The sequence below is a fragment of the Mytilus californianus genome, unplaced genomic scaffold (assembly GCF_021869535.1).
Source record: "Mytilus californianus isolate M0D057914Y unplaced genomic scaffold, xbMytCali1.0.p SCAF_5, whole genome shotgun sequence".
In the NCBI taxonomy this organism is placed as follows: Eukaryota; Metazoa; Mollusca; class Bivalvia; order Mytilida; family Mytilidae; genus Mytilus; species Mytilus californianus.
Window position 1 is genome coordinate 56,221,971 of NW_026262701.1, and position 17,897 is coordinate 56,239,867.

At 30.8% G+C, this 17,897-nt stretch overlaps 1 protein-coding gene across 1 annotated transcript; it reads right to left on the minus strand.

Moving 5' to 3' along the window:
• Window positions 1–5,581: 5,581 nt before the first annotated feature.
• On the minus strand, window positions 5,582–15,564 carry LOC127702918 (phospholipase A2 group V-like). The gene is made up of 5 exons (XM_052207228.1): window positions 15,386–15,564; window positions 12,634–12,784; window positions 8,595–8,704; window positions 7,416–7,490; window positions 5,582–5,806 (listed from the first exon to the last, which is right to left on the minus strand). The coding sequence occupies exons 1-5, from the start codon at window positions 15,444–15,446 to the stop codon at window positions 5,643–5,645; spliced, it is 561 nt and encodes a 186-aa protein (XP_052063188.1). The 5' UTR covers window positions 15,447–15,564; the 3' UTR covers window positions 5,582–5,642.
• Window positions 15,565–17,897: the final 2,333 nt, after the last annotated feature.

Genomic DNA, 17,897 nt, shown 5'->3' on the forward strand with positions numbered 1-17,897 from the left:
ATTTTTTTTATCTGATATGACTTTGAAACATTGATTTAAGATTTATATTGTCCACAAAATATCATAAAATATAAGGGATACAAAAGACGTTTTTCTAATATTTTTTTTTACAAAGTTGTTAATTGTATAATTATGTCGTAATTTGCTAGGTCAGTGGCGGATTCAGGGGCCGACATATCGTACGCTTCCTATTTGATTGGACAATATATCATTTTGAGCATAATTTATATCATCAATTTTTTTTATCCTCGCTACACGTGGCGTTTTTTCTTCGTCTGTATAACACAGCTAGTGAATTAGTCTAAATGTCCATCCAATGTATAGTAATATTTCTTTTTCATCACTTTTTTATTCTTAAATATAAGCGTTGTCTATTTCTATCAGACAAGCCCACACATGGACTTTTTCATTAGTATAGAAAGTCCCTGGCCCACAATAGCAACAACGTCCTTTTGATGATCAAATTAATTATAATAAAAAAAACTAAACTATGTGGACAGTGGGTCATCGCACACAGGTTTGTTTAACAAGACAGCTAATTGGACAAATGTGATAGATTGTCACGCCTACATTAAACTGCTGTCCAATCAAATGCCAGTAGAAACCTGTCAATTAAAAAGTTATTGCAAGCGTGGATAAGTTAGAGATTTGATTTGCATTCGATATTTGAACAAAAAGTTAGATAATCACTATTCGTTTAGCATTAAATTGCGAAGAACGTGTTCGTGTAACAACCCTCCTCCTTTTCCCGTTTTCGCCTTCTTATTTTTACACCTTCCTTTTTAACAGAAAATTATTAAATATGAGCGTACTGCAAGTTTCTGAATTTTACAAGCATTCTATATAGCGACTTGTGATTTCCGGGAACGTTATATTTTCAAGATTTCACAGACCTCTGAAAAAGTTAGAACATACAAGTTTCATCTACCACTTGCAGAAAAAACAATACCAAATTATATTTGTAAATTGGAAGAGATTAAGAACAGTTTTAAATCCGTACTAAAAATCGTCTGAAATATAACAAAACATATTTTTCTCTGCCTGAATGCAATCGAAAGCAAATTTTCATTTTATTCTTTATCTTTTTGCAAAATACGAAGAATTCTCCTTAAAACTGCAAATTATTAAGCAGACAGACTAACTTTAAAGGATAACATACAAGTTTGTACTACCATCCAAGGAAATAAGTGTTCCATAAAGTAACTAATCCTTAATTCTCAACCGTCAAAACTCTGGACTCATTTTTGATATTTACCTGAGAGATCATAAAGGACATACATCTACCAAGAACTTAACAAAAATGACAAAAATGAAACAATATCTTTTTATTTTTTTTTTGGTAGACAAGTAGCAAATTGAATAAGGAAATGTAATTGAAAGAGAATTAATATATATGATAATTTTTCTAAGCAAAGTGGCAAAAACACGCATATATAGAGTTACGTAGGTGCAAAAAAAAATATATTGATTGTCAATTTCGACTATTTAATAAAGGATAATAGGTCGAACACGACACACGATTCTTGATTTCCAATGTACATGATTTAAAACCGGATTTTCTTCTACAGATTGCATTCTAAAGAACACATGCTTGGCCATGATCGTTGAATGTTCAGCGTACAATATTACATGATATTCGGGATGTTTTCAACGAAAAGCAAAAGAAAAAGATCTATTTTTTTTAATCCGAGCATTACTTAAATTCAACATTTAAAACCGTTTTGTTTTACGCAATACATATAAAATTGAGAATGATTGATGTACTTTTTATTCTCTCTAACAATTAGCATTGATAGTCCCGACAGCTTTCTCTCCATTTGTAAGGGAGGTCCTATTCTTAACAGTAAGCGGACACTGAAAAGTCACAGGACAAAAAGTCACAGGACAGAAATTCACAGGACAAAAAGTCACAAATAATTTGTTGAAAATTGTTTAAGTATGTAAGAGAAATATCTTGAAAAATTACTTTTTATTACATATATTCTTTTTACAGTTTATGAAATTGTTCATTAGCCTTGATGAATGAAGATTTATTAAATTTTAATCATGCAAATGATATAATATTTCTTAGCACCATGAAGCTGTTTAGGTACCAAGCCACTTTGAGAGTTTGTTTTCTAAACAATTATTTGTTCATTTAATACATTTGTTTACAGAGTTGGTTTATATATACAATAGTTCAAGATACATACAAAACATTTTTTTTGAAAATAAGTATTTTCTCGGAAACTGAATTGTGACCTTTCGTTTGTGACCTTTTTTCAACAAGCACGCATTATTTATGAGTAAAGTTGGAATAACGGTCAATTTGGCTCTGATTCACAACAACTGTTCTCTTGTTAAGATGACCTTTTGTTTTTGTCGACACGCGCTCGCCGTATCAGGCTAGAACAAATCAATGCATATAAATTTCACCTGTGTCTTATCCTCGACTGAATATTTTTAGCAATATTATTATTGGATACAATTGTAACGTAATCAATTGCATTTGATCCTAGTCTAAGTTTAATTTTCTGTTGAATCAGTTGAACATCTAAGTGATCATCGATATGTAATATTTGACACTGGACATTATTTTAGTTTTACACTAGTCAATGCAATACAAATAATGTATTTCTATCAATCATTTACGTCAGTTGAAGACTTTTGAATGTAACAATGCTCCCGGTTAATATAAATAAAAAGATGTGGTATGTGTACCAAATAATCAGCTCCCCATCCAAGGGACAAAGTATACAACAATTGTAGGTCAAAAGTACGGCCTCAACACGGAGCTTTGGCTCACACCGAACAGCAAGCTATAAAGGTCCCCAAAATGACTAGTGTAAAACAATTCAAAATGGAAAAAAACAAAGTCTAATCTATAAGTACGGTCATTACGCTACGTTATTTTATAGCTTTTTGGTCAATTCCGAAAAAGCAAGTAAGCGTCTCACTGTTTTTAAAATGAGAAGTAACGCTGGTGTTATAAAAACAAATCTGATACGAAACAGAAATATATACCGTACACTAGATTTTATCAATCGTTTCTTAACTTATGTTGTTTGATATTTTTCTATAATATGATTTATTCTTGTATTAGTTCTTGCTAAAAAAAACTTGATGATGAAAAAAAATTAAGAGAGGTATCGCAATCGGTCTCTATAGGTACCTAATGGTAAATATAAACTGTCAACTAAATTCTTAAAATGTTCTTTATTCTTGTTGCATTTATTTTGAAAAAATAATGTTTTATTTTTCAATGTAATAATTTTACCCGGTAAATCCTTATATAAGATAAAACATGGAATTTTATTCATTTTTCGTCCATGGATAAAACATCATAAGCGTTGCATGGGTAATGATTTAGATAGTTTATGACAATCCGTTTCGGTTGACTGCTTAAATAATCCGTTTATTGAAATGTGAATAACTTTCACAAAGCAACTGTCATCTGTATAATATATAAAAATATAAAGCAAATAAGTTAAATTAGAATATAGTTTTCATGACAAATTTTATATGGATCAGAACTATTATTTTACATTAGAAACAAAAAATGTTTTAAGAAAATTTCAGAACATCTTTGGGATATATTACTTATCATTTTATCTTTACGGGCGGAATGAATAAATACAGGACTGCTTTATGTCAGAAAGCACGACTGCAAAGTTTTTATGACTAACACATTTTCCGGTTACAACAATTAATCTTTTCTTATATAACCAATTAAATGTTAAAAATTCTATCAGAAAAAAATGAATTGTACGTTTGCATACGTTATTTAACGAAATAGATATACATTATTACATTAAAAGACCACAAAAGAATATCCTCCAAGCTATGCCGATTTTATTCAGAAAGGGGGAGTAACCCCTGATAAACACAGATAATGTGTCGCCCAATTTCTTTAAAATATTTAAAATCTTAACACGACTGAACACGATTTTACAGCAACTAAGCAGATTTTTTACCTTTGGTCTTATTTTATCTGAACGTGATCTAATCAAGTCTTATTTGAACGCTAGAAGAAACTGTCTTGTTTATCTTTACACGACTGATATGACTGAACACGATATATCGGAACAGAGTCTGAAAGTCTAAACAGGTCTTAACGTTTTTCCCTAGCGGTAAATTAAGTCGATTAAGACTTGATCAGACCAAAATGACCGTTTCAGACTGAAATCTTGCTACTAGTGTATGTATACAACAAAAATCTTCTTGTTGCAAATTTGACTCTTAAATTCATGAAGTATAGCTACCACATATGAAAGATGTGTTATAAACCTGGTTTGTAATCTGTTTTTGAATTTAATTATGATGGAAATAGATGTAACAGTTTTTTTGTTCACTCTCAAAAACCTTTTTTCAGAAGTATTGGTCTGTTATTCTGTATACAACAAAAATGTAGATCAGATGAACTTATAATATATATACCAGGAATGTTGTTGTAGGAAAATGAAAAACCCTCCCAGAAAAACTGAAGTTTTTCCTAGTACGTCTAAAAAGTAAAAGGAATTTAAAATTTCCTGCTAATTCCATGTGAATTCCTGCTATAGTCTGGTAGGAATCCTGCTAGATATTTCGTACGGGCAGCTAAATACTTTTAAATATATCCGTAACATTGATGTTTAAATTATCCTCAGCTGAAACAAAAGTCATGTGTCAGTATGAAACACCAACACATAACGAATAACCGATTACATTTTGTAATTTATACATTGGAATGCATAAGCTGGTTCTCGGCTGATTTATATACTTTTATCATTCCCGTAATTTCAAACAGATTTTAGTTTTATGTTATGAAATGCTATGAAAAGAAACGAGTAATTTGTTATGAAGCACTTAACAGACCTGCCAACTTTCACGCTTTATGAGGGATTTCTCCCATGAGAGGTGTTAACCTGAATCGTGATATTCTTTATTACATTTACAAACTACCTTTATAAAGGCATTCAAATGAGTTAAAATGGTATTTCAGCACATACATACTCATTCAAACAATAAAGATGTAGATTAAAAACACTTATGACAATGAAAGAGGAACATTAGGTCTTCTTGTACTTAAATTTCTCCCATGAAGATTTTGAAAAGTTGACAGGTATGATTTAATTTAGATATTTTTCAGTTAATATTGGATTTTGAATTAAAATTGCATGCTAATATGGATTAGGTAAATTATTAGTTTTGAGAATTATATAAACACCCTCTACATTTTCAATAACAAACATGGCGGAACATGAACTGCTTGTTGTACTCTATAATCCGCACCCCTATTTGGCAATACTAATTTTGGAGGGAAAAAACGCGGACTACACAAGTCTGATTTCGATAAGTCAAAGAAAAACTGACAACCCATGACAAAAAAAGGAAAAAGATGAAAAGACAATCAACAGTCTACACATTTGAAGCACTACATAGAAAACTAAAGACTAAGCAATATTGACCCCACCAAAAACTGGTTCCCATATTTTACAAATTAAGATGAAGTTATCCAAAAAGTCTATCATTTTTTACCTTACATTTTTTTTAGTAACAGTAAATAATGAATCGTATAGCATTTAATAAAAATACTTGATTTACTGATAAATATTGTGTATAATTGATATAATCTTTCTAACATAATGTAGCAGAGTTAAACACAGTACTGTTTTTTCAAATGATTAAATTCTATCATTAGACAGAAAGTGTGCTGCTTTATGAATGAATCGCAGGAACTTAGATTTTGATTGAAGTTCCTCATTATAATAAATGTTATAACGTCCAAGACAGTACGCTAAATTTTTGTCGCATTCACAAGTTGCTTGAAAACAGAAGTCCTTGTTCACTGAAAAAAATGAATTAGTTTATTAATTGTATATTGTGAATGAAAAATCATCAATAACCAAAAGAGGTATGATAATAGCCATTATTTGCTGCCTGAAATTACAAATTTTTTTAAACTTCATTATTAAATACTTTTAAAGCAAATTAATTTATGGGGTAAGCCTATTACTCATGGTCAAATGTTAAAATACTGTAAATTCAGAAATTATTGCGAGGTTTTTATTAATGCAAATACTGGGTGTTTATCGCAATAATAAGAACTCGAATTCAGATATCTGATACATATATCTGTATTTGGTTTTCATGGAATCGCAATAACTAATCTCATATTTTTGTTCATTCTTCAAATGTCGCAATAATAAAATTTGATGCATGCAATAATTTCTGAATTTACAGTAACTTCTACCTCTGCACTAGAATAAACTTTGGATTAATTATTACTTAGGGTATTCTGAAGGCAAACTTTTTGTGTGTGTAGATTTTATGTGTATAGGTTAACTACCAATTAAAGTGCTTTACAAAATATAGTAAGTATCCAATAAAATATTTTGTTTTTCATTTTTCTTGAAAATCAAAACATAAAAAATCTTTAATAGCTGACTATATGGTATGAGTTTTTGTCATTGATGAAGGACGTATGGTTGCCTATAATTGCTTACATCCACTTCATTTGATCTTTGGTGGATAGTTGTCTCATTGGCAATCATACCACATCTCCCTATCTTTATATTGATTGTATAATTTATCTTTTTCCAGACCTGAAAACAATCAAACGTAGTGGTGGATGGACACAATATAAAGAAAACATTGAACATAGTGGTTGATGGACACACTATAAAGAAAACATTGAACATAGTGGTTGATGGACACAATATAAAGAAAACATTGAACATAGTGGTTGATGGACACACTATAAAGAAAAACGTTGAACATAGTGGTTGATGGACACACTATAAAGAAAACATTGAACATAGTGGTTGATGGACACAATATACAGAAAACATTGAACATCCAGGAGATGATGGAAGTCAGAGTCTTAAAACACATGTGGCCAAAATGATTGTTTATCATTTTCACAATCTACTATGATTTGTTTCAGATGAAGATTGTATAGGAATGTAATGGTTTTGAAAGTGACTTAGTTGCTAGCTTCTTCAACATTTGGTCTCTAGTGGAGAGTTGTCCTATTGGCAATCATACCATAGCTTCTTACTTTTATATTAGTCACAGTTAACAGACATCTATGATATGGTAAAAATAGAGAAGAATATCTCAATATTATCTTTGGGAAATGATGTGTATAAAACATAGTGTATATATAAGTAAGAAGATGTGGTTTGAGTGCCAACTCTTCATCCAAGTCACAATGTATAAAAAGTAAACAATTACAGGTCAAAGTACGGCCTTCAACAAGGAGCCTTGGCTCACAACGAACAACAAGCTATAAAGGGCCCCAAAAATGAATAGGAGGGGGCAATAATAAAAACAGCAAGCGTGGATGAGAATTTATTATCATTATATTGAATGATAAACATGTGAAAGCTATATAACTATATTTATGTGCTGATGTTTGTAAAAAAATATTCACAGTGTATATTATATGTACCTACCTTCAGGTTTTCCATGAGTAGATCTTGATTTTAGTTTCTTAGTTATGGTGTTTGCCTTCAGTGTGGTTACAAAAGCTGATATCAATTAAAAATATATAAATATTTAATAATCAGTCCATATACGAGGGTCAGGATGGGGGGATCCTTCATTTCTGTAATATTTAAAATATCAAGGTCATTTTTCTCAATTCTTTTGTTTTTGTCTATTATTCTGTTATTTATTATTCTTTGTGTTTTTAAACACCCCGTTTTTCTATATTTTTGGTCTACTTTTCTCTATTATTTTATTTTTGTTGACCTTTTTTCTGCACCTTTTGTCCATTATTCTTCATTCTGTAAAACCCATCCAGACCCTTATTTAACAATCATGCAATTTCCAAAAAAAACAGTGATTTTATGAATAAAACCTACAAATATTTAAATTTTGTATTCAACTAATTGCTGCATACACATATTGAAAATAATAATTGATCTTACCATATTGCTTGTTAATGGAAGAAAATTTACCCAAAAGTTACAAAGAAAATACACTGCAGATCACAGAATTTTAATATTGCATTCCATATGATTTTTATTTACTATCAATAGTTTTAAAGTAGAAATTAAAGGTAGCTTTTATCTTTGTTTTCTGAACAAAATATCAAAAAATAATGTAGGCCATCTCTACCAATGAATCACCTATTGCATGATTTAAGGTGATTGTTTCAGATTACCTTTTAAAATATAAAATAGTATACATATATAGTAATATTATGATACATCATAAGGCTTATTGAAATATATCAAATAGTAAACATTTGTTCAGATGGCTTACAACATAAAGCCTTGAATGTATGATATTTTTAGTAGAACAAGACTTTTGGTCTTCCCCAAGGTATTTTGTAAATTCAAATGTGCTTTTAAAAGGTCATTGGCATTGACAACCAAGTCATTGCTGGTAGAATAAATTTCCTGCTAGCATGGTAATTGCAGTTGACTGAAACATAAGGAACTTTGATCATAGTGATAAAGGTTTCAACATAAAAAACAAAACAAAGTTCATGCTCCGACTAAAATGACTTGAAATTCACCTAGTCACACAGAATTTTCAAGTATATTATGAAATTTGCAATGACTGGTCATAATGCCAATCACCAGCCTTTACTAGAAGGTTTTATTTAGTAAACATATTTTACTTACGACACACAATCTGAAAATTTACAAGTCTCCAGTCATATTTACTCATTAGTACATGACGACATCCATAATTCTGTAATCTTCCATAACAGTTGTCATGAAGGTTGCAGCACCTAGACATATAAACAAGAAATGCATGAGTATGACATTTATTCGATCAAGGGGTTTATCATGTGTGTGTGTGTGTGTGTGGTAAAAAATAATATGATACAAACAACAAGACGAATCGTGATTTACTGTTAACTAAATTTTTATACCTCGAATTTCAAAGGCGGGTTAAGGAGAGGGGCGGGCCCCCCTTATGGAGCTTCATTTATGGTTAATCCATACTTTTTACCGCTTCCACTACACATTTTGTTTGGTTTGGGGCCTGCGGGCACCCCTTTTTCTAAAATCCTTGATCCGCATCCATCTGGATTTGTATAGATAAAAATAGGAAGATGTGGTATAATTGTCAGTGAGACAACTCTCCACCAGAGATCAAATTACATATAAAATAACAGCTATAGGTCACCGTATGGCTTTCAACAATGAGCAAAACTCATACCGTATAGTCAGCTATAAAAGGCCCTGAAATGACAAATGTAAAACATTCAGACGAGAAAACTTAGGCCTTAGCCTGATTTATGCAAAAAAAAAAAAAAATGAAAGAAATACATACTTAGTATATGATATACAGCAACAAACGACAACCACTGAATTACAGGCTCCTGACTTGCGACAGGCACATACATGTTAGCGGGCGCCCCACCTCTTCTAACCTGGGACAATGGTGTAACAGTACAACATATGAACAAACTATAACAATCAGTTGAAAAGGGCTTAACTTATTAGATCGATACAAAGCAGAAAAACAAGTAACGAAAAAACAGACCGGACATGGCAGGGTATTTATACATCCCTATAACAAAAAAGACACTAAGTACATATCTAGATCTGAGAGTACTTGCAGTTACTGACAACTAGTTCAAAGCCAATAACAACTAATAAAAAAAATCATGTATCTAAGACTAAAGTATTGATCAACACACATCCGACATCCAATGGATTTAGTGTCAGAGAAAAACATGACCCTGTGCAATGCCAAAATACAGGTACCAACAGATTGTAGAACCGTTAATGTGCATATGTATATGTAATTATATAACAATAATATTAGTTTGGTTTTAATTTACTAATAACAATCAATATTTATACTAATAAAAACAATATTTAAAGATCTAATTACAGCGTTGAATTTGTTACCCTCAGAATAAGTTTATTTTAAAGATCGGTTAGTTTACCTGTATCGTATCTAAATTTTCGGGCTCGGTAAATAACTTCTCCGTAAAAATTATGATGTGCTATTCCGTTTGAAATAAGTTTTCTGAAATATCTATGGAAGACTAGTAAATGTATTAAGTAATTTGTGGTAACGAAATCATGAATGAGTAATACATAGGTTACGTTCTTTGAAATCCAAAACGTCACTACAGACACGGGCAATGCGAACGAGTTGTGAAATAAAACTACAGTAGGATGATGCCAAAGAAACATCACCAACCAAAAAAAAAGGAAAATTAACAATAGGGAAAGAATAATCGTCCTTTTTGCATGGGGGCTTTGAGGAGAGGACTCTTATGGTGAGCCCCCATAGTCCCTCTCCCTTTATTATATAAATCCCCGATTACGTCTATAGTCGAGTAGCACATTGATAGTAAACATGTGCAATTAGAGTAAAAATATGGTAAATTGGTATATATATGGTACAAATTAATGATGTATATTAGAAATTGGGGATTTATGATAATAAACGGGGAGGGACTATGGGGCTCAACATAGGGTCCTGTCCTCAAGCACCTATGCTTTTTGTCGTAAATTTTAGTGTAGAGTTTCCCGTGTAAAACTGAAATATCTAAATGTGGGAAAGGACAGCTATCACTGTTTATATTTGATTTATTTAAAGTAAGTTCCTTTGGGTAAATTTCGGCTTACAAGTCTTACTATACAAATCTTTGATTTGTCTAAAATTTTTAACGAAGAAAGTATTTATTTAGCAAAAATAAATGTAACTTCCTCGGCCATGTCCTATATGCTCTTTGCGAAGTATAAACATGTGTGGTATTTAGTACTAGTAGGAGCCAATAATGCACTGTATGTGATGTATGGGTAATAACTAAAATTAGATTTATCAATATTATTTAATGAAGAAAAAATGAAATCAATAGATTGTTTCATAAAACCGATTTAACCCACAAATTTTTTATACAAATATCTTTCAAATATAATCAAGTATATTCAAATATATTCATGTATATTCAAATATATTCAAGTATATTCAAATATATTAAATCTTTCAAATACATTCGAATATATTCAAATATATTCAAGTCAGGAATATCACAGTTGTTTTCCATTCGTTAGATGTCTTTAAGCTTTAGATTTTGCCATTTTATAAAGAACTTTCCGTTTTGAATTTCCCTTGGAATTCGTTTTTTTTTTGGGTCGTATATTGGTATCACGTCGTCGGCAAAGGCGTCGTCCGAAGACCATTGGTTTCCGGACAATAACTTTAGTTTAAGTGTATGGATCTCTATGAAATTAAACAAAAGGTTCAATACCACAAAAGGAAGGTTGGGATTGTTTTTGGGGGTGATGATCTCTAACGTTTAGGAATTAGGGGCCAAAAAGGGGCCAAAACAAGCATTGTTCTAGTTTCAGGACAATAACTTGTGTATAAGAACTTTGATTGCTTTGAAATTGTACCACAAGGTTCAATACCACAGGTATAAGGTTGGGATTCATTTTGGGGGTAATTGCCCAAACCGTTCAGGAATTAGGGGCCAAAGAGGGTCTAAAACAAGCATTTTTCTAGTTTTCAGACAATATCTTGTGTCTAAGTGTATGGATGTCTTTTAATTTGTACCACATTTTACATAAAGAAAATTTCCTCCAAATTTATTTTTTTGGAAAGGGGGGGAATAAATTTTTTTAGGAGGGGGGGGGGGGCAATTTTTATTCCTCAAAAGAAAATTCTCTTCAAATGTTATTTTTTTTTGGAGGATGGGGTAAAAACAAATTTTTGGGGGGGGGGGGGGGGGGGGTCAATTGTTTTCCCTCAAGATTTAAGAAATTGTCAATTTTCCAAAGAAAAAAATTGGGGGACACAATTCATTTTGCTAATTCTTTGTATATAGTCTGAAAACAGATTTACTAAGTATTGTGCAACAGCACAGTGTATTGCACAACAGCAAGAAATCTTCAATTGAATATAAATTCAAATCATACAACCAATTTCAAGTTCTTTGACACATTTATTCTGTGTCAGAAACCTGTATTGTGTCAAATATTTAATTACAATCCAAATTCAGACATGTATCAAGCTAGATTATTGTGTCCATTTTTGCCCCAACTGTTCAGGGTTGGACCTCTGCGGTCGTATCCAGCTGCGCTCGGCGAAGCAGTTTATTTTTTGTTATTTTACTTTTCACAGAAGTAACTGCAATCATTGTTGGTTTTTTTTTTTTTTTTTTAGTTACAATTCATAAAAACACATAAGGTTATACATGTATTTGGAAGTACTTTACCAATCAATGCTGTCTATTATTTTACCTTTACCACCTTTGCCACAGAAATGGCCACAAGAATTTATTGTAATCACCATACAATATTGCTTCTGTTTGTACATACCACAAGAATTTATTGTAATCACCATACAATATTGCTTCTGTTTGTACATACCACAAGAATTTATTGTAATCACCATACAATTGCTTCTATTTGTACATACCACAAGAATTTATTGTAATCATCATAAAATTGCTTCTTTTTGTACATACCACAAGAATTTATTGTAATCATACAATTGCTTCTAAAAGTACATACCACAAGAATTTATTGTAATCACCATACAATTGCTTCTATTTGTACATGCCACATTTTTTGTTATTTTACTTTTCACAGAAATAATTGCAATCATTGTTGGTTTTAAAAAATTTTTTTTTAGTATAGTTACAATTCATAAAAACACATAAGGTTATACATGTATTTGGATGTACTTTACCAATCAATGCTGTCCATTATTTGACCTTTGCCACCTTTGCCACAGAAATGGCCATATTTATTAAAATCCAAGCCATATCGCCCCGTGGTAAAAGATATCATGTCGCTCATCGCAAGCAAATTTCGCTTTGTTCTTTGTTTGACTGCAAAACCTGAAATATCATTGCAACTTATAGAATATTAATCATATGCATGTATAATCTGATATTAGTAGTACATGTATAAGTGGTGCCCTTGCAGCCACATAATTACCTTTTTTTACTAACTAGTTTTGCACTACTGCATAAGTTAAACATTTATATTTCATTAATTTTCTCTAAAAGGTTGTTTCCACTTTTCATTACAATCATAATAAAAAAGTTTAAATTCATTTCGAGTAAACTTTTCCCAAAAGGTGAATATATTTCTAATAGGATTTCAACACTGATATATATATATATATATATATATATGTAATATGATTTCAAATTTGAAATATTATACCAGCGTAGATCAGTCAGTGCTGTTTATTGGAAATGTATTTCCACGCTATCGTTGTTGTAACATCTTAACAGTCGTCACCTGTAACATTTTCGAATTGTACCAATTCATATCACACATTACTATTTTTATTTGAAGCATATCTTTGCAGTCTCTGTTGTAAATAGCTATTATAAATTAGGTCATTTTTGAAATTTTAGAATTGTACAAGCGTCTCTATGATGTTCGGTTTTAACTGTTTTATTGTATAAATTTCAAGATTGTTATAGTTTAATCAGAATAGATTGATATGATTCATTTTACATCATAATCATACTGATGAAGGATATCTGTTTTCCGACATATTTATAGATAATTACATTTAATGTTTCCCTTTTTGTTATTGGTGTTGTTTTGTACACTTTTTATGCGTTTATATATACATGTATATATGTGTGTGTGTGTGTCTGTGTGTAACAAGGTATGTCAAAGTGATTGAAAGTGCCTTCCTCCAAAAATAAAAGTAAAAAAATAATAATGAAATATTTGTATACACTTACTGTCATGCAAGTGAGAGGTTTAGCTAGCAATAAAACGGGGGTCCTTGCTGACATGTCAGGTTTTTTGTTGAATTATCGATTTTCTAATGTATTTTTCTATTAGTTTTTTTGCTTTGACACTTCATATATTAATTTGTTTGCCACAGTGCTCCTTTATCCTGCAATTTGTTTTCTTTAATATGGAACACATTTAGGTACCACCTCTATACCTTGTCTGAGAAATTAGCTCAATAGCAGTTCTTAGAACTACTATATTTAGATAAACTGTTCTTCTTGTACAAAGTCGTGTACTCATCAGAACATGATGCAGTTTGCCTCTTTTTTTGTTTATACTACTGTTGAACTGAACGTATAGTTTGCATCTGTTTGTACATACCAAAATTGTAATCACCGTACAATGTGCTTCTGTTTGTACATTTCAAAATTATAATCACCATAAAATTTGTTTTTATTTGTACATACCACAAGAATTAATTGTAATCATACAATTGCGTCTGTTTGTACATACCACAAGAAGTTATTGTAATCACCATACACTATTGCTTCTGTTTGTACATACCACAAGAATTCATTGTAATCATCATACAATATTGCTTCTGTTTGTACATACCACAAGAATTTATTGTAAATACTATACAATATTGCTTCTATTTGTACATACCACAAGAATTTATTGTAATTACATACAATATTGCTTCTGTTTGTACATACCACAAGAATTTATTGTAATCATCACACAATATTGCTTCTGTTTGTACATACCACAAGAATTTATTGTAGTCACCATACAATTGCTTCTATTTGTACATACCACATGAATTTATTGTAGTCACCATACAATTGCTTCTATTTGTACATACCACAAGAATTTATTGTAATTACTATACAATATTGCTTCTGTTTGTACATACCACAAGAATTTATTGTAATCACCATAAAATTGCTTCTGTTTGCACGTACTACAGTTGAACTGAACATACTTTTTGCCTCTAGCTGTACATACCAAATTTGAACTGAACATACAAATTGGCTTTGTTTTTTTTTTTTTTTTACTTCCTACAGTTCAAATCACCATACAAATCACTTCTCTTTTTTGTTGTTTACTTTCCACAGTTGTTATCATCATACCGATCGTATTCTTTGATTTTTACATTCCACAGTTGCAATCACCATACAGTTCGTTTCTAATTTTGCTTTTGTAATTCTACAGTTGTAATCACTATACAAATCACTTCTCATTTCTTTCTTCACTTTCCACAGTTGTATTAACTATACAGATCTTTTTGTTTTGTTTTTACTTTTAACAGTTGTAATCACCATACAGATCGCTTCTATTTGTGTTTTTTACTTCCCATAGTTTTATTCACTATACAAATCACTTCTCTTTTTTGTTTTTTACTTTCCACAGTTGTAAGCACCATACAGATCGTTTCTCTTTTTTCTTTCTTTTTTTTTTACTTTCCACAGTTGAAATTATCGTACAGTATCTGTTTGCTTGTGTTTCTTGTTTTGTTTTACTTCCCATAGTTATATCACCAACCAGATCGCTTTTGTTTGTGCATACCACAGTTGAAATCACCATACTGTTTGTATTCTCACTAAAACATTTCCAAGATGGAGAGTGGTCTGTAGAGGCTTATAGCTTTTTCTTAACCCGAAGACAAAAGGGACGAACTAGGTACTTACCGAAGTTGACCAATTCGTATAGTTTGAACTTGCTACTTTCGTACTTACCATAGTTATTCAACAAAAAGCAGACTATAAGTAATATGATCTTTTTCTGGAACAAATACATTTTTACATTTCGCTTTTTTAAATACAGTTATAACCGCATCTCTATGTAATAACCATGTGAACAACAATTTCACGACAATATCCCAACATATGATTTGCAAAATATTTAAGATTTTGATATACCACGTGTATCTAAGTGTACTTATTGATGTTTCGATTAGAAATATCTTGTCAACAAATCAATCATATATGTAAACTTTATATCAACAAATATCCTCAAAACAAACTTTTACATGATTTTGTAATACGGGCTGTGTGAAACTTAATAATGTTTATTATTTCAACGTACATATTTTGTATTTGTTAAAGCGATTAAAATAATATTGACACAATGAACTGAAAATACTTCCATATTTTAAAATTGATTGTCATTACACAGCACAAACTACAATTAACAACTTGTTACAGTTCAAAATGAAAAACGAGTTATATTTTTAAAATCAAAACCAGATTTAAAATGCAATAGAGTAAGTAATTACCGACAACTAACAAATCTAATAAATTAGTGGGATAAATAGGTTAATAGATATAGGAAGATGTTGTATGAGTGCCAATGAGACAACTCTCCATCCAAGTAACAATTTATAAAAGTAAACCATTATAGGTCAAGGTACGGCCTTCAACACGGAGCATTGGCTCACACCGAACAGCAAGCTATAAAGGGCCTCAAAAATTACTAGTGTAAAACCACTCAAACGGGAAAACCAACTGTCTAATCTATATAAAAACGAGAAATGAGAAACACGTATGAACTACATAAACAGACGACAACTACTGTAATCAGATTCCTGACTTAGGACAGGTGCAAACATTTGCAGCGGGATGAAACGTTTTAATGGTACCAAACCTTCTCCCTTTTCTGAAACAATAGTATAACATCACAACATAGAAAGACACACTATAAACTATCAATTGGAAGGCTTAACTAAATCAAAAAACGTAAATTAACACACAATGAACGAATAAATTTGATCTGTGATACCTGAATGCAAATACATAGTTAATAAAAATTATAAGGGATAAATAATTAAGGTCAAAAGTAAAAAAAAACAGGTTTAAACAAAGTTAAAGTATGATAGCACTGTGAAATGTTAAACAATTTTTAGAAAATCATCACTTTTGAAAAAACCTGCGTCATATTATACACAGGTAAATGAAAATAATTTTGTTGTTAAGTATATATCTCCTCTTTGTGTGTATAAAATCTTCCGTTTAGGAATACCAAGAAATTACTTTAATATCAATAAAACTAATCTAACACTTGGTTCATATGGGGTGGATACCAACAATAAAACTATACAATTAGTGCTAGATAAAACTTCCTGTACAAGTGTAAGAACAGTATTTAAGGAGGAATGAAATAATTTTGATGTTCATAGTACGAAGAAGTGAAAATTTGTAGTAATTCAAAATAATCAAAGCTAGTACATAGACAAGATCCATGTTAACATTAAATAACAAAAAAAGCATTACAAATTTTATCAACAGGTCAAATTACCAAGAAATTACGATTTGAGAGTACTCACAGTTACTGACAGCTAGTTAAAAGCCAAAACAATTAATAATAAAAAATCATGCATCAGAGACTGAAATCAACTAAAACACATCCAAGGTATTTAGTATTTTAACGTCATGAACAGTCAAAGAAGACATGACTTGTGCAATACCAAAAAATAAATGTATCGACAGGTAGTAGGATAGTTAGAAGTGACTTCTTTATAGATAAAAATGAACGTGTGTGTGTCTCTATACACTGTTTGAAAAGAAAATACAAATTTAGTTATGTTTTAATTTGCTAATGACACAATTGATATTAGTGCCAATGTAAACTATATTCAGAGATCTAATTACAACATTGGTACGATAACCTTTACTAATAAGTTTGTTTAAAGGTTCGATGAGTTTACACGGATCACAAATTGATTTCCGCGTTTTAAGTACAATATTATCATAAAATTTAGGATGTGAAATACCATTTTTAATAAGTTTTCTACAGGTACAGCCAAATTTACTAATCAAATCTTTATATCTATGAAAGAATTTAGTAAAAGTTTTAAGTAATTTATGGTAACGAAATCCCTGACTTAATAATTTACCAGTGATGCATTGATTACGTTCGTTTAGTTCTATGACATCACTACACACACGGGCATATAGAACGAGTTGGGATATATAAACACCGTATGATGGAGCCAAAGGCACATCGCCGTCTGAAAAAGGAAAATTAACAATAGGGAAGAGAAATCGTCTCTTTCGTCGTAAATTTTAGTATGGAGTTTCCCTTTAGAAATTGAAATGTCTAAATATAGAAAAGGACAACTGCTGCTGTTTATGTTATATTTAGTTAAAGTGAGTTCTTTTGGGTAAATTTCGGTAGTATATTTAGAGAACTCTGGATTATTTAACGAAAAAATATCATTCAGATAACGGTAGGTATTGTTGAATGTATCAA